The sequence below is a fragment of the Cebidichthys violaceus genome, unplaced genomic scaffold, assembly GCF_023349555.1.
Source record: "Cebidichthys violaceus isolate CVI_PGR_0920_01 unplaced genomic scaffold, fCebVio1.0.p SCAF_13, whole genome shotgun sequence".
Taxonomy (NCBI): Eukaryota; Metazoa; Chordata; class Actinopteri; order Perciformes; family Stichaeidae; genus Cebidichthys; species Cebidichthys violaceus.
In genome coordinates, this window is record NW_027176296.1 from 12021106 (window position 1) to 12039024 (window position 17919).

The 17919-nt window shown below is 42.1% G+C and overlaps 1 protein-coding gene across 1 annotated transcript; it reads right to left on the reverse strand.

The window, feature by feature from the left end:
• On the reverse strand, positions 1-14529 carry dsg2.1 (desmoglein 2, tandem duplicate 1). The gene is made up of 14 exons (XM_068707758.1): positions 14414-14529; positions 9886-10008; positions 9578-9733; positions 9255-9396; positions 8671-8831; positions 6814-6948; positions 6423-6608; positions 5240-5709; positions 5011-5153; positions 4455-4676; positions 3725-3967; positions 3001-3128; positions 2474-2821; positions 1-2082 (listed from the first exon to the last, which is right to left on the reverse strand). The coding sequence occupies exons 1-14, from the start codon at positions 14453-14455 to the stop codon at positions 1000-1002; spliced, it is 3582 nt and encodes a 1193-aa protein (XP_068563859.1). The 5' UTR covers positions 14456-14529; the 3' UTR covers positions 1-999.
• Positions 14530-17919: the final 3390 nt, after the last annotated feature.

Below are 17919 nucleotides of genomic sequence, written 5' to 3' on the forward strand. Positions count from 1 at the left end.
TGGTTTCATTTAGGTTTTATTAATAACTTGGAAAAAAAACCTTTTGCAGAGTTATTCTTATTTTGTGTGGTACAATATGTTAAGCTGTCATTTTTAACCAGATTCTCTTTCAACCTAAATTCTACTCCAGAAACATGAAAAACTTAAACCAGTAGGTTCTTATAACTACTTGTTTTTATTGGCAAAAAACAACATAACAGCATATGATACAAGAGATAATTGAGCAAGCGACGTAAAAAAAACCTGAGGATGTACCAATTGTATACAGAACCTGATTCTGTGTCACTGCAGAGAGGTGCAGGAACAGAAGGCAGAAGTGAAAAAAGTGAATACGTGCACCTCCAAAACAAGCATCTTACAGAAATGGTTTGTGCGTTATGGAAGAGGGTGTGGCTTATGTACAGGGGGGCAGGGCCTACCCACACTGATGAAAGAGGAACTCTGAGATCATTGATGCCTCCCACAGCCAGCCATATACGACAAACGATTCTTGAGTTTGGCCATGGTATGTGAATCTGTTCAGAAAATACGTGCCTTTTTGCTACAGACCACTCTCACTGACACACCTCCTGTTTGCCGATTGGCATTAACACAAACACACCTTCATGCCCACACACTTGAACTCCATGACAGATCTCAGCCTCCAAGGGCCAAATCTGGTGGGGAAATTTTTGTGGACCAACTGACTGACAGAGTGAGCGATGGAGCTGCCGGTAAAGAAGAGAAAATGTAAGGCTTTTTTTTGTTTTTTTTAACGGGTGGGTGTGGGGGTGTCTGAAGATAGCTGTGCTGCAGTGTGTCTGCTCATTTGGGATTGACAAACTTTTTTTTGAGAATTGTGCTGTCGAATTTAAGGGAGGGTATATGGGGAACCTGCCCTCTCTCCATTAGCTGTCTTGCATTAGTTGTGTCCCACAAGCATCCCATCACCACCAGCACCAAGCCAATGGAACACTCATCAGCATGGAAAGGTCCACACTTGTCCTGACAGTCTCTCATTCAGCGTCTTTCTCTGGTCTCCTGCACCACTACCTTGCGGTAGGTGGGGGATGAATTCACTGTGGTGGTAGTGGAGCCCACCGCGGTGCTCTGAGAGCCAGCGGATGTGCTGCCCTTGCTGTAGAGGAATCTTTGAGAGCCAGAGACGCCACTCATCTGGGACAGACCTCCTGCCTCCTGGACCAGAGGCCCTCCACTGCTTGTTGACCCTCCAACCACCAGGACCCTCTGGGATCCCGAAAGCCCTCCTGGCTGCAGAGTACCCCCCTGCACATAGCTCATTGACCCTGCAGGGACTTTGCCCTCCACCATGATCATGGTCTGGGAGCCAGAGAGGTTCCCAGTGTGGACCAGGTTGGCACCGGCCCCCTGGATTCCACTCCTGTCCACCAGCACCATGTGGGAGCCCTGGGCTTGTCCGCTGGACATCACAGTCTGCCCCTGAACAACCATGCCTTGGGCAGGTCCAGTCTGGGTGCCGTTAACCAGTACCATGCCCTGCAGGTTGGTGGCTGGTGCTTCCGCCAGCAGGACGGTGTTCTGAACCTGTGGCTGGACTACGAAGTGTGTCGGCTGCATCATAGGGCTGGTGGTGTAGTAGATGGGCTGCTGCTGCTGCGGCTGTAGCAGGAGCATCTGGCCTTGATTCGCCATCCCTTCGTTCACCATAGTCACCCCATTCCTCACTGCGGTCATCCCTTCGTTCACTGTGGCCGTGCTTTCCTTGATCACCTGAGAACGCTCAGATGAATCACTGACCACAGTCTGGGTGACGATGGGCTGCTTGGGCGGAGGGGCCTGCTGTTGGGTGGTCATCGATCTTGATACTGTGGTCTGAGTGTTGATGGGAGCACTGGGCGGAGGAGTGAACACTTGTTTGACTTTGGTTGTGATCTTCTTGCCTCCGCACACTTCAGCCAGGGTCTTGAACTTGGTCCCGAGGTCATCGAGGAAATGCAGGTCGTTGTCAGACTCCAGGAGGCTGCAGCAGCCCACTGAGCCAGCAGAGGAGCCCTGGCCCTCGTAGTCATAGACCAGAAGACCGTCCTTCACTGCAAGGTTCTCGTTTTTACTGTTCACCTTCTGTTGAAACAGAAAAAGGAAATCATCACCTTTTTTGTTGATTGAGCAGCCATTTTTTTGGGAAACTGTGAATGTAGCATCACTCAAAATCAAATACCCTTTTAGGAATAGGTTCTTAAAGGTACAGGCCAAACTTAGCCTTTGCTTTAACTGACAGGGCGAGTAGTCACAGTGTGAGTTTTCTTTGTTATGGCAAAGACGTTTGCAGTTATCTGTTACTACCATGGACTACAGAAATTCCCCGGGCGCCTGTCATGGGCAGCCCACTGCTCCCTATATACAGGGATGGGTCAAATGCAGAGACAAATTTCTCTCTTACCAGGATGAGTATAGTATAAGAAAAAAAAAAAGAAAAGAAAGTAAGAGTAGATATATGGAAATGATTGCTCACCTGAGAGTAGTACTGTCCCAGGAAGTGGTCTGGCAGAGCCATGCCCTCATACATTCCTCCACCTACTCTGGATTCTCTGCCCCCAGCCTGAGAGAACCGGTTCATCTCCCATGTTCCTTCTGTTTGGCCACTTCCGTAGCCATCATAATAGGGGGCCCCGTTCATCCCATTCATGGAGTTTAACTGCTTTTGGGACTCCCAACCTATCGCTGAGTTACTAGCCATGCCCGCACCCATGCCCATACCCATGCCCGTACCCATGCCCATGGCCGTACCCACACCCATGGCCGTACCCATGGTGACCATATTTCCATCTGTTTGTGTTGGCATCTTCAGGAGTGGCACCGCCTATGAAAGTTCAATGATTCAAATGTTAGAACAGGGTCAGCAGTTATTTTGCTGACTTGAATCAAAAATCACTTTATGCAGCTTTCAAGCAGACATCATCTCAATAGCAAGCGGCCAGTATGTATGCCAATATTCCTGTCCTCAACAGTGAAGGTGGTGTGTGTAAAAGGTAAACCTACCGTGTTCTCCCCCTGGCCCTCAGTGCGGTAGTTAATGAGGTGCGATTTGGTGTCGAAGGGCATCTCAGCGAAGCCCCCTGACCCAGCCCCTGACCCACAGTTGCAGAAGAGCAGCAACAGAAGGCCGACTGTGAAAACAACAACAACAAGGTTTTAGAGTAATTTAAAGACACCTAAAGAGCAGCGGGTACTGCAGTGCTCTGGGCTCCTCCAAAACAGAAGGTGCCGTTTCAGTTAACCTGACACAATATGGTGTTTTCTCTCATGACAACACGTCATATTTTGTTTTACAGGAAGACATTTATAGTTAGATTATATTGTTAAATAGGTGCACAATATGACAGGGAATATGATCTGAAAGGGTCATCTTGACTCTAAAGACCCAGTAAAATGAAAAATGTATTTTCACAGTTTTAATCCCGTGTGCTTGTGTTAATTGATTGTTTGCTAAATTTATGTAAAAAACAATATGTATCTGAGTATTTTTACATTGAAACCCCTGTTTTATTTCTTATGTAGAACGGTTTCAAATGTTTGATGACTCATTCTCTACTCAAGGGCGTTTACAAAAACCTTTCATACATATATGTGGATACTCCAACACATTTCTTTGGCCTAAACTCCATTTTCATCTCAACTTCGGCTGTCTTGCGATTGTCCTGAGCACAGCGACAGCGTTTGATCGCACAGCCCTTTACCAGAATGAGCATCACATCACACTTACGTAGTAGCAGCAGCAGCCCCAGGAAAAGCAGTCCGATGCCTGCAGGTCCTAACTCCATTCTCCTGTTGGGCTGACCGATGGCGCCTTGTTTTCCACACACCACCCCGTCCTCACAGGTACAAACTTGGACCGTCGCCTTCTGTGGCTCTGGACAGGCCTTTCCCTGCTGGTCCTTCACCATAAAGGTCACCTCATAGGAACCAGGCCATATGGACCCAATGGCCCTCAGGATAGCTGCAGTTTCTACCAGAAACAGGACAAACATATGAAAAATGTAGTAAGTCAACGTGCTTTACTCCAAGGTTTACAGTATGCTGGATTAAAGACTAAAGTCTCAACTGTATTTTAAAAACAAGGTTCTAGACATTTTGGTAGACCACCACTGGTCCTTATTCACTAAATTATAAATAATATACATACTTATACCTTTATATCATTTAAGAGGGTGAGTTATTTAAAAATGAACCCTCCCCGAGTACAGTTGTCAGGAATGGGGATATTAGTTGCAGAGACCAAAACTTTTTTTGTACCAGGCTAAACATGTATTTTAACATGGGGGTCTATGGGGATTGACCCGCTTTGGAGCCAGACTTAAGTGGCCATTTGAGGAAGTGCAGTTTTTGATACTTCCATGTTGGCTTCATTTCGCAGAGACATTTCTAACTTTATATCTATTTGTATGTTTGTATATCTCTTTACATAACTATTCAATACATGGCGGTCTCCTCACCATTGAAATGCTCCACCTGCCATTCGCCCTCAGTTTCCTCTGGGATGATGGCAAAGTGAAACGGAGGCCCATTCGGGGGGAAATCCTCATCTCGAGCGTTCACAATGACTGCATCAGCCGGGGTACAGATGGTCTTGATGTTGCTGGTCAGGGTGGGGCAGTTGTCATTAAAATCCTCCACCTGGATGGCTACTGTGCCAGTGGCTGTTTTAGCAGGCATGTCTGTGTTGGTAAAAAACAAACAAATAAAAACAGATCATTCAGCATTTCTTTTGTTTCTAATTCCATTCTTCAGACAATGTCTGATCCTTCTTCCATGCAGCTGGCGAAACTCTTGAAGGAAAATGTCAAAACTGCACAAATTTCATAATGTTATTGTCATGAACTTTGTCACTGTGCTCCTGAAAGCCATCCTCAGAGCAAACTTAGCTCCAATGTTGGCAAGGCTGTAAGATTAGCTAAACACTTGAGGTCTCATCCCTAACTAGCTACTTTTCATTAAGAAAACCAGTATTACAGCTGGAGCAGAAACATGGTGGTGTAGAGTGTAGCCTACCATCTGTGATGCAGAGCACTTTAGCTGTGTATGTCCCATTGACCAGGTATGGAGATTCTCTATCAGGCATCTTGTTCAGTTTGATCTCAGCTGTCTTTGGGTCGATGGTGAGCCAGTTGTCAGGGTCCGAGCCCTTGGCATACCTACATCAGAAAAAGTCTGTGTCAGATATTATCACGGAGTGTCGACAGCTAAGCGGACGTTGTAGTGTTAACTGCAGAGGCCTGACCTGACATTCTCTGCCGTTTTCCCAGTGTCTCCATCTATTGCCGTGTAGGTGGCAATAACATCATTCATGTTGAAGGTGCTGCCCTCTGAGATGGGAATGGCTTTCACTTTGGGATCGAAACTTGGCCCTTCGGGCTGGTTCTTTACATTGATTTTAACTGGATAGGTTTTAATTGTGGTCCCACTTTGCCCTGATGCTCCGGATGCTCCTGATGATCCTGATGATCCTGATGATCCTGATGATCCTGATGTTCCTGATGATCCTGATGATCCTGATGATCCTCCAGATCCTGATGATCCTCCAGATCCGGTTCCTACACCTGCACCTGCTCCGGTTCCTGCACCTGCTCCGGTTCCTACTCCAATTCCTACTCCTGCTCCGATTGCCGAAGAAGATCCATCATAAAATGGAGCCTTGTTACTCACGGCTAGTCCTAGTTCAAGGTCCTTCACATCCTCATAATTCACAGCCTGTGAGAAAGCAAGCACAGAGGTATTATTGACAGCTTTGCTGTTTGTGCTTATTTGTCAATACAAGCTCAGAAAATTGAGTTAGATAAGGACTGAATTGCAGACATGTTTTACGTCCATCCATAATGTTAAGGTCATGTGCCATGGATGAGCTGGGTCTTCTCATCAAACAAAATCCGTTGTTTATGAATAAAATGCATTTCCGCAAAACAGTTGCAGCAATAATGGGTCTGTGTATTAAAGAGATATTTTTGTATTGTGTTTTTGTGCCAACATTGTATGTAAATCAGTAAACACTGATCAATTGGTTTATATGAGAGTCCAAAAGCTACTTGTTTGTGTGTCTCTCCATATGTGTTGGTCTTAAAACCGGCAACCTCCGCTTCTGGTAGGTGAAGCCAATGCAGAGATGTATTAAACCTGCATTCTCTATACTGACCATCAGGGGGCGACTCCTCTGGTTGTATAGAAGTCTATGAGAAAATGACTACTTTTCTCTTGATTAATTACCTCAGTAAACATGAGTTTATGGTCTCAATCTCCAGTTTCAAGTCTTCTTCAATACAGAATGATGTTCATTTAGTACATTATGGTCCATTTAGAGTCAAATAGACCATAAAGCAGGGTGTGCTTTAGGGCGGGGCTACCACATTAATCCCACAAAAGACGAGGATACTAACACATACGATTCTTGTAAATTAAAACAGCAGTACCTTGTCGAGCATCAGGATGCCCTCGTTGGTCACTGGGTCTGTTTTAATGCTGAAGTACCCCGCCTCGTTGCCTTTGACAATGTCAAACACAGCGTTCCAGTTGTCTGTGCCCTTCAGGTCCAGGTCTTCTGCTTTGAGCCTCATCACCTCCACACCCTTTGTGTTCTCCTCAATGCTGCCCTCATACTGCAGGAAGTAACAGGACACTTTTGTTGATTAGCATTTCTTTGACTTTAATGTGTGATCTGTGACATGACCTTGTCAACATTTCCATATTTTCTAAACATTGAAACCATTCACCTCTGAAACCCCTCATGGAAACCATTTCCTCTTGCACCAATAGTGCACATTATAACATGTTGATATAGAAGAGTGAGAGACAGAAAACTACCTCCTCTTTTTCCAGAGTGGGAAGGTTGTCGTTCACATCTTGGACATTAATGGTAACCATGCTGGTTGCACTGTTTCCCCCTGGGCTGCCATTTAAGTCTTGACCTTTTACCTTCAGAATGTACTTATCTGTTTTCTGAAATCAAAAAGCAGGCTAGAATTAGAAGAGTTAGAGCAGGGTCTCAGGACTTTGCTGCATGTTTCAGTCAAATTCCCCAAATAATCCAATAGCATGGCAAATGATCATGCTATCAAGTACTGTTAGGCACTATATAAAACATGCACGTTACAGGCGACAAGACATCAAGTGTCTTTAAAGACACTTCAAAGTGAACTTGAGCTGAAGCAAAGTACATGAGAGGTGAACTAGAACGGTTCACTTGTGAGCTGCACGGCGGCGATGGGTGTCTCTGGTATGTCAGAGATGTTTGTTCTTGCTTGGTGCGTTTCCTTGCCTGGTATCAAAATATGAAACCAACTAACAATCGTGGACTGTCTGATGTCCTAAACACATCAAAGGCTTGAATGGAACAGTGAACAGTGCACCTGCTGATGACCATCGGCTCGCCGCACACGTCCACAGCTGTGCAGACGAGTATGGTGCTTTTTTGCAGAGGTGTCCATTGATATTATCACTGAATTAAATGTTGTTGAACTCCTTGCCCCAGTTCAATATCTCGGGTTCTTGTTCACGAGACGTTATACCAGACCGCTGGAAAGCAAAGCTTTCAATTTACAAGTTCACTTACGTTGTGACTTTCACCTGTGGTCATGAGCTTTGGGTAGTGACCAAAGAATGAGATCGCAAACATAAGTGAAATGAGTTTCCTTCGTAGGGTGGCTGGGCTCAGCCTTAAGCTCGATTTATGCTTGACGCATTTGCGAAAGTGGCAAGTGTCCACACGGCCAAAGTGATGTCACACCATCAGACCAGGCTTTTGTGTTGTGGTGGTTCTGTGCTGCAGGTGTTCGCCTGTCCATGCACATCCAACATTTTCTAACTACATGGATGGGTGGAGAAAATGGAGAATTTAGCTATGAGGAGAAACTCCTTAGAGAGGATTAAAGATCAAACATTTGATCTTGTCGCGATACTATATTTAATATTTTTATGCTGTTATTTCCATTGTATATATTGTGCATTTTTATACTTTATACTTAATATTTTTATTTTTTACTCTGTTACTTTAATTGCTTTTGTATTTTTTTTGCTGCTGTAGCAAACTAATTTCCCCTTGCGTGATGAATAAAATATCTATCTATCTATCTATCTATCTATCTATCTATCTATCTATCTATCTATCTATCTATCTATCTATCTATCTATCTATCTATCTATACCGTGTCAGCGCATTTCCGTGCGAGCATCCTTGCAGAAAGTATAACCGAGGCTTTAGGCGGAATACGAGACGAGAGCTGCGGACACCACCGACACGTTGCCGTTCTGTGTACATCGTCCACTTGGAGGACGGATTTCACACATGCACATTAGATCGCTACGTTACCACTTAGTAAGTAGTAGTACCTCACGGACTAGTCTGCACAGAGCCTATGCATACACCCACTAATGACCAAATTCACCGGAGGGAGCTTGGAATAGAGCCGCTGTATGTATCGGTCACCGTGTTGTGTTGGTAGAATTAGCAATAATATTTACAATAATAAAAAGTCCTGAGGCTGAGAAAGAAGCTGAGGAAGAAGTAAATTGGCAAAGGGGATGGACTCCACCTTCCCAACTTGTCAACGCCTTCTTGACCAAATGTGACTGATGATTGGATTAGCTGACATTGATCATGGCGAAGCAGAATTTAGTTCTCTGGAATTGGCACTGGCTCTGTGGATGCAATTCATGCTGTACCTCTCTGTCCAGGCCAACCGATTTGACCCTGACGGTCCCATCCTTGGACACGGAGAACAGGTCATGATTTGGGATCTGTTCTATGATGGAATAGGCGATTTGAGAGTTCTGGTTCCCTGGTTCGTCAGCATCGGTTGCAGTTAATTTCATAACTGAAGTCCCTGTAAAAACAGCATCAAATGAAACAGTCGTTAAACTTAATGTAGGTTCATTCTACTATCTTCAGTCTGGTGTGCTCTGATGACAGCAAACTGAAAGCATTAGATTTCACCCTGGCTAGTGTACTATGTCAGAAGGAGCAGACAAACCGAGCTCATTCATGTTGAAAACCCAAGTGATGTCAAATTGTTTACCAGAGCTGCAAACTGCCATATTCCTTTGTAATACCAGTTAAATCAGTTTATAAAGCTGTTTACACACTGCATGAATCTTTACAAACAATTTATTTTCATGGCTTTATAAAATTATAATAATTAGGAGGCTTTGTATTTAGCTACATAAAGATGCACTCCCAGCATCTGTAGGATTTTACTTTGCCATCACGTAACAGGATAGAGTTCGTACACACAAGCAGAACCACTCACCTATAGCACTGCGCTCATTCACACTCCCGGGCTTCATTTCGCTAAACACTGGCGGGTTGTCGTTGACATCCACGACTTTGATCCGAATGTCAATTTTTTTCTCTGCCTCGCTGCCATCTTTGTACTTAGCAACACCTGACAGCTGAAACAGAAATGTTCCTTAAATAACGCTTCCCCCATCACCTCTCTTAGCACGTACATTTACGAACATAAATAGAAATTGACATTAATGTGTAGTAGGAATCTAATCTTATGTGGGAAAAAGTGGCGTCAAGGTGAAAAAGTACAATAGAATAGAACAGAATCGCTGCTGTATCACTCACATTGTACGTGTCGATGAACTCCCTGTCGAGCTTTTGGGTCACACGAATGAATCCAGTGTCATGGTCGACTACGAACAGATTGAAGGGCTTTCGATTCGCACCGATGCCTTCTAGGGAATATTCAATATCATTTGAACTTTCAGCATCTGACCGAATCTAAAAAACAGGAGAACAAGACCTGATCATTTCACTGCACTGGAGAAAAAAACTTTTGAAGACAGATATATGCTTGTCTTGTCTGTGGTAAGATAGTCCGCTCTTTGTCTGTTTGTTCCAGAGTTAATGGGTCAAATTATTCAGTGACTCACCTTAGCAATAAAGTCCAGTTTAGTGTAGTCTTCATTTTCCTTCAGCGGCTTTGGAGGGAGAATCCATTCTCTTCTTTTTCTTACCAGACTGTCTCCAGAGCTAGCAATCACCGCGATAACGGCCTGCAACACAATCGATGTAGAAAACAGATTAATCTTTGGTCCAAACATGTAACGTTTATCATGTGATAAACCTAAAGAAAACATGTCAGTGTTCTGCTTTACATAGTGATAATGTTGTTGTTACAATTGTTACAGAGCAAACAATAGTTTGTGGAACTTTTACAGTTTTAACTGACATGAACTAAAATAGTTGCGTAGCAATATGAGTTAGAGGGAGAAATATCACATATTAAAATGAAAAATTAATGTTTACAGTTTCAACCCTGTGTCCTTGTCAATTGTTCATTTATCTCTTGTTATATGCCAAAAAATATGTCCAAAAATCAGAATGGAAATATTTTTACGTCAAATCCCTGTCTTTTCTCTCTTCTGTAAAACGGTTTCAAATGTTTGATGACTCATCCTGCACTCAGAGGCGCTTATAAAAAAATCATCCAATCAAATGAGACTATCTAGCAACACTGGTCATATAAAACCCAATTCATGGATCATAGTAGCTAACAGAGCAATATCAAGAGGTGGGAAGAGGTGTGTGTTTGGATACCAGTGGTTTCTTTGCTCCTGATCTTAACAACAGGTGAGGGAGGTGTGTCAAAATCACGCTTTCCCACTAGCACGAAGCTAAAGGCTGACGACTCGGCGTGAGGACGTTTAGCCCTCTCATTTAGACACTTGTTAGCAACCGCCATTTTGAAGACACGTAATAGCTTCTAAATTCACCAAAGGGGTAATTACTGATGTATTTTATATCCTAAAACAAAACATTGAAATATCATAATCTTGCGTTAACCAAAGAACTTCAGGCATCCAACCAAAAACACAATAAATAAAAAACAGTGACTTCGAGACAAGGGCAAAAATGCTGATGTCCAGGTTATAGGACTTATTTTCACTGTGAAATACGTCTCAGCACAGCAGCTACAGACGTCCGCTTTACGTTTCACTGGGACTAGAATAACAAATGGCCAGGCTGTGTCGCATCTCAGTGATTTTGAATCCATTTGTTAATATCTTTTATATGTTCTGCTGATAACAATATGATTAGATTTTGAGAACAGACTTTTATGCTACTACGAAAATTGTATTAAAGAAATAACGAGGAAGGCAGCATCGTTTCAACTTACTGAGGGCTCATTAAATATAAAAAGTGCAATGTATTTGCAGGAAAAAGCATAAAAACGTGTTAAGGATTATGCTAAAGTAATAGCAAATGGAGCAGAACGTTTCTTCCATTCTTGCCTTTCCGTCATCTTTAAGTATCTCTTTCAGATTGAAATCCTCTGAAACTTGAAAAGCCTAATTTCAACTTTCAATTGATTGTTGTCTGATAGTTCGACCTGTATGTCTCTCCTTTATCTTTAGTTTGAATAAAATGTCATGAACTCACACAGGTGTTTCCAGTTATTCTGGTTGACTAAGGGCCCTACCCAGTCTGAAACTGGTGGAGCAACACGTCATCAAACTCCATATGCTCAAAAGAATGAAAACTAAGTTGCCGCGCTCTAACAAGAACAAAATAAACCCGGGGTAGTCAGCGAGGTGTCAGCAGTCTGAACACACCCAGACGGTCCTGAGAAGAACTTCAGCACACTGTTCATGTGAATAAAGAAGGCAGAGATGCATTCACCTCCTGCTGCTCTTGCAGGCTTCAGTCTGGCTGAAATTTGACCTGAGAGAGTTGAAGAGAGAGGTTGGGGCTGACTTGTTGTTCAGGGCGTACTCACTGCTGCCTGTTGGCATACTCACTGCTGCCTGTTGGCATACTCACTGCTGCCTGTTGGCGTACTCACTGCTGCCTGTTGCTGCTTGGTGAAATAGTATGAGTGTAACAACGACGTGTGTGTGTGTGTGTGCCGCCAGAGTCGGCTTGGCCAGTCAACGAGTTGAGTCGTCTTTTGTCATCAGTTGCCATGTAGCAAGAGAATGAACCTGTCCCTCCACTTCTATGAGTCAATGCACAGTCTTCACATTGGTGGCAGAGCCTTAGCATTAAGAAGTTTTTTTGAATGGGGACAGAAACAAACTGACAGACTGCGCACACAAAAGGCAGCTACAACAGTGAAGTGAAGCGACACAGTACATATGGGCCTCAGAAAGAGACCATCAGGACTGTGTAAAAACGTTGGCTGCTTTTTTAGCTGACTGTATTTACTGAGCATGGGAGTTGGGAAAGTTGCTTTCAAATGAAGTACATTGGTGAAGTCCTTCACATTCTAAAGGCCTATAACCTGGAGCCTGAGGACAAAGATGGAGGTGTTAAGGGGGCAGAACAGGACTTCTTAGACATTTAGACTATAGCTCTCAGCAGTGGTTAAGTGTCCCACATTGTCCCACACAGATATACTCTTTGTCCCAAGTGTGGTTTGTTGGGATCTGATCAGCCTGATTCATTTTGGCTTCATTCCACAAATTCAACTTCATTTGAAAACATTTGAAAACTAATGCTTGGCTTCTTGTATTTACGGAGAAGGCAGCATGCTCCCTCAGACTGGAGAGATCCATTCACAGCAGGAAAACAAATGTAGCTTGGCCCCTTCAGCAAAATGCATGGGATGTGAATTCTGGTGTGACTGCACCTTACAGCAGGCTTATAACTCTGTAGTAAAGACACACAACATGTTTGAATTTTGGTCAAGTTGAACTCTGTAAGCGTAGAGCAGTGGTTCTCAACCAGGGGTCCTTGAGGGACTTCCTCCGCCGTTATCTCCTCAAGATGTAGTCGACAACTTTCCAATTCTGGTCTTAATCATACCTAACAACCAAAAGCTTTTCAGATTTCAGATTTTCAAATGAGTCCTTGATGTGGGAAAGGTTAAGAGACACTTGTCTAGAGTACTGAAAGAACTTTCACCTGTCTGGTCAGGTACTAAGAAGCAGACACACCCAGCCTCACCTATTCAGACAATGCATGGGCATGTCGGGATGACAGAGATGTGAGAGACTTTGAGTTTCCTCAGAAAGGAGTGGCCTCTCATCTCTGAGTGAGTGGTGAGGAGAACATCTTACTTACTTAGTGAGCACAGAGAGCGCACACGTGACCACCGTAAGAATTCAGTAAGACTTCATCTCTATGGTATTCGCTAGCCTCTCGCTCACCTGGACGATTTATTAGGGCTGAGTATCGTTTCAAATATTACGATGACTGCACCATACCAATAGAGTACTTCATTTCACAACTTTTATTCTACTTCATTTGATACCCATCGTGTGACTAGAAGCATTCAGTTGCGTGTAGTACAGCCGTACTCGGCACGCTGTACTTCCTACTATAAAAAAATACAACTACGCCACACTCGACTCCACCACACCACAGACTGTACGGGTTGTAGCTGCTGTAGTAGTTGGCCAATCACAAGGCATATTAAATCTAAGAACGCTCGCGATGATTGGCTGAGAGCAGAACCTTACAAATAGTCTTTTTTTTTCTAGATCTGAGCACAAAAAGGATCAATTGCAGACATTATTTGACTGGAGAAGTGTCGGTACTACTTGGTACTGGGTTATTATATCCTAATAATTCTTCACTAATAAATTATGTTGTGTTGTTCTGAATCTGTACTTCCAATACTCACACCATGAATAGCTCAAATCTGAATTAGGACTTGATTTGAATCAGCAACAGGTAGCCTCAGTATGGTCAGAAATAGAAAAATTAAACAATACTTCGTCATGAATTGTCTGTAAAATTTGCTGTGCGTGGAGTTTTTTTCTAATACAAATAAACTTTTTTACTGATGCTGCCAGCATGAAAGGAAATGAGTTAGCATCGGTTACTGGTTTGCTTTTTAGGATGCAGGAACCGTCATGAAAGGTTTGTGACATTACAAGAGATCATAAATATAGTAACAATGTTTTAAAACACATTGTAATAATCCATTCTAATCCCACAGATCACTTCATAGTTATGATCAAATCATGATTCAATACAAAGCAGGTGTAAACAAGCACAATGGAGCTGGGTGCACATATCAATGAGGAATCAAAGTATGGAAAATTATCTTACATCTGTTTTTAATTAAATATACCAACTCATGTAAACACGTTCTCACAAGGCAGGCTATGACACAGCCTGAACACACCTGTGCGTTGCCATGGCAGCCAGGTACGTTCGTTCGGATCAACATAATACACGGTAATTAGCCCGTGGTGTGAAGGAGTGCACCTAAACATTGTGCTCTTTGTATACGTTCTGGAAAGGTAATCTGACTGGAACTATTTGTTTCCGGAAACGGATTCTGCGTACAGGTAGAACACTATGACCGTAATACATGTATTTCTTTGGAGCTGAGTCCGTCACTCAGAGTTAGTCTACGTTAAGAGTCAACAAACGACAGTTTCAAAATAGAGTTTGTACCAACAGAAGACACAGCTGTTAAAAGACGGACCGGTAACTCGCTCTACTCACCGTCAGTAGTAACAGGACAAACACAGAAGAAATCCGATTCATGGCTGGACCCGGTCCGTAACAGGAGGATCGCTAGAGTCTCAGTGGCGCTGTTTAGAGTCCCAGACAGACTGTGACCTGTGGAGACGAGAGGAGGCTTATGAAAGAGGAGGAGTGCTCCGCCTCACACACACACACACACACACACACACGCACGCACGCACGCACGCACAGACACACCCTTCAGGAGAAAGTGTGTGTGGGAGGGGGGGAGAACTACTTCCACTTCCTAGTGTTAACTAGCGACTTCAGCATGGATGGATTACTGAACCAGGCACAGAAACTACCAACCTGGAAGAGTCCAAATGACCACAAAAAAACCATAAAAGGACTACAAAAAGACAAAACTGCAACAAAAAGATGCAGAAGAGCCACAAAAAGACTCACACTGACTATGAAAAGGGGAAGAACAGCCACAAAGACACACAACATGACTACAAGAGATGCTAAACAGCTACAAAGAGACTCATAACAACTAAGAAAAGGGGCAAAACAATCATAGAAATACACACAAGGCAACTACGCAGAGGCACCAAATTACTACAAAGAGACAAAAAGCAACTACAAATAGGCCACTGACCACAAAAAGACACAAAGCAACAACAAACAGAGACTATAAACTATAAAGTCTCTGTGTCTTGCTCCTAAGAGAGGTGATTGGACCTTTTGCATGTCTGTGCCCAGGGGCCCATTGTCTCATCCGCTTATGGACTTCAGGATCAATGAGTCAGTCAGTTACTTATGTAGACCTAATATTTTGTGAATATCCCTCTCTGATGTGGATTTGCTTGTAGTCAACACATACAACCAAGTAAACCAAAAAACTAAGTAAACCTACGTCGGAATTTTATTTTGAAAAGACACTATGACCTTTAATGACACACTATGATGTCACTATGTCATGGTGACATCAGTTTCACCATGAGCAGAAACTGATGTCCAAGACATCTGTTGTTTGATCGGTTGCCATGCCAACTATCCAGGTAGTGAAGTTAACCAGATTTGTAAAAGCTTCTGTAGTTGTTGTCTGTGGTTGATGTCCGTGTTAGTTTAAGTGGGCTGTTTTTAAAGAGGAACCTATTTTCTGATTTGCACACCAGGAGAGTCTATGAACAAAAGGCTTGTTTTAATATAAGGTGAAATATACAGTGTAGATGATTTTCTTTGACCTTGGGTTTTGGCAACAAGATACATTATTGAAAGAAGGAATATTTAGAGTTGAAGGTTTAGTTTTACCTCACCAGTTGGCATAAACAGACAGTAGGGCGTGGTGTTGTTTCTTCTGGTGAATGTAGGTGTGTCAGTGAGTCATTGCCAGGAAATTAAAATGTTATCAATGTCAGTCAGTTTCTTGGGAGTCTTGGGAGTTTTGGTGCCATTGGCATTTGGCACATGTAAAGAGATTCTGAAAGTGGTTGGTGTCTGTGTGGTGCTCTTTCTCTGATTCAGAGGAAATCTTTTTTGAGATTTCCAAAGCAATTCTGTTTCACTTCCCAAACTTTTACTTTCTCAAAACCACAAAGACAGAGCCACCAAAAAGAAGCCAAACGTTGAAAACTTTTGAAAAGATGAAAGAAAAAGAAACGGTTGTGAGTCATCCTCCGAGATGTAAGTCACAGAACAACATCAGACATTTTAAGTAATGCAATCAACTGGAAAAAAGAACTGGAATAAAGATAAAAGATCAAACTTAAAATGTGTTCACCAAAAAAAGGCACCAATACTCCTTTATTGTACAGCTCCCAGACCCTAGGGAGGGAGCCTGTTCTTTTGTGGGGGCTTATCAGTCAGTTATATATACATGTATATAAAATATATATACGGAACACCGCAGGGGAGGCCATGGTTAAAACAATGATATGACAAAATTGTATTATTGTTATTATTTATTTATTTTCCTTTTTATTTAATGAAGAAAAAAAAAAAGTGGCTGAGAGGTTGTCAGTGCGAGATAGGAATTCATGTATTTTTCTTATTATTATCATTTTTCTTTTCTTTTATAATAATAATAACAGTAATTATAATAATAGTAATAATAATTATAATATGTAATAACAGCAACATCACAACAATAATATAACATCACCAGAGATAAACAAAAATAATAACAACAACAACAAAAATAAAAAATAAAAATAAAAAACAGAATAAAAGAAATAATTAAATAATAATAAAATAAAATAAAAAAGGATCTTGTGGAAAACCAGAATGAATATGAAGATAACAGCTCCACCTGTACAATAACTACTATTAAATATAATAGGCTATGATATCGATGAATAATATATAGCAAAAAAAGAAACAGGCCCACGATAAATAATAATATATTTAAAATATTATAATTGTATATGTATGTGCGTATGCGTACATACATGTATGTGTGCATGTGAGTGTTCATATATGCATGTACGTGGGTTTCAATTGGTTGTCAGGCAAAAAATAAATAATAATAATAATAATAATAATAATAAATAAATATACTTATATGCTTATACAATTTATTAATATTAATATATTAATAGGATGGGTGGTGTCGCGTTTGTAAAAACATAGTGAAGGATGACCAGATGGAGTGGTGTTCTGTTGTATTGTATATGATGGAGGAGGTTAGATTTTCCATTGAAATATATTCTATCATTAAGTTTCTCCAGTGTGTGATATGTGTGTTATTCCTTGATTTCCAGTTCATGAGGATAGTTTTCTTGGCGATAGTTAGGGCTACCAGAAGTAATCGGCGGTTTGTTTTGCTCAGATTTATTGTTGAAATGTCTCCTAGTAAGCAAAGTGAAGGGAATAATGGGACGAGGCAGCCCAGGAAGACAAACAGTGACTCACAGATGATGTGAATCCCATTTAAAATAATGTTTGCCCAGAGTAATGAATTATGTGAAGTATTTTATACTGTATCAGTTGTAAATTGGCATTTGTAGTCATGAAGCAGATGTTATTGCAGATTTGGTTCCAGAAGTCAGCATCAGGAATGATGAACAGATCTAATTCCCATTTTCTTGATGGTATGGATGATGTTTTGTCAGACTGTGATATTACTCTACATATTTTTGAGATTAACTTTTTTGAGGAGGGGATACTAATTCATTCTGAGGTTGAGGGGGGTAGTTCTAGGTTAGTGGCCTTAGTGTTAAGTTTTGATTGAACGGATGATTTGAGTTGCAGATATTCCAAAAATGGATTGCTCCTGATGCCGTACTTCTGAACCAAGTGGGGGAATGAAACCAGGGTATTATTATTGAAGATGTGTTTCAGATGAGTGATGCCTTTAGCGGCCCATGTGTGGAGATTTAGAGGTTTCTTGTGGCTTAGAAAGTCAGGATTGTTCCATATGGGAGTACAATTTGAAGGTGCAAAAGTGATGTTCGTGATTTTGTGGAATTCCCACCAGGCTGTCAGAGTTTCTGCTATTGTTAGTGTTTTGAAACACGGATGGCTCTGTTTCTGAGATTCCACAC

Bases quoted from the DNA above. Each gene is read 5' to 3' on its own strand.
- dsg2.1 (XM_068707758.1), bottom strand. From the start codon at position 14,455: ATGAATCGGATTTCTTCTGTGTTTGTCCTGTTACTACTGACG. The intron at 8,832-9,254 runs GTGAGTGGTTCT...CTGTTTTTACAG, and splicing joins GAATGAGCGCAGTGCTATAG to GGACTTCAGTTATGAAATTA. The intron at 3,129-3,724 runs GTAAGTGTGATG...TTGTTTTCACAG, and splicing joins GGGGCTGCTGCTGCTACTAC to TCGGCCTTCTGTTGCTGCTC.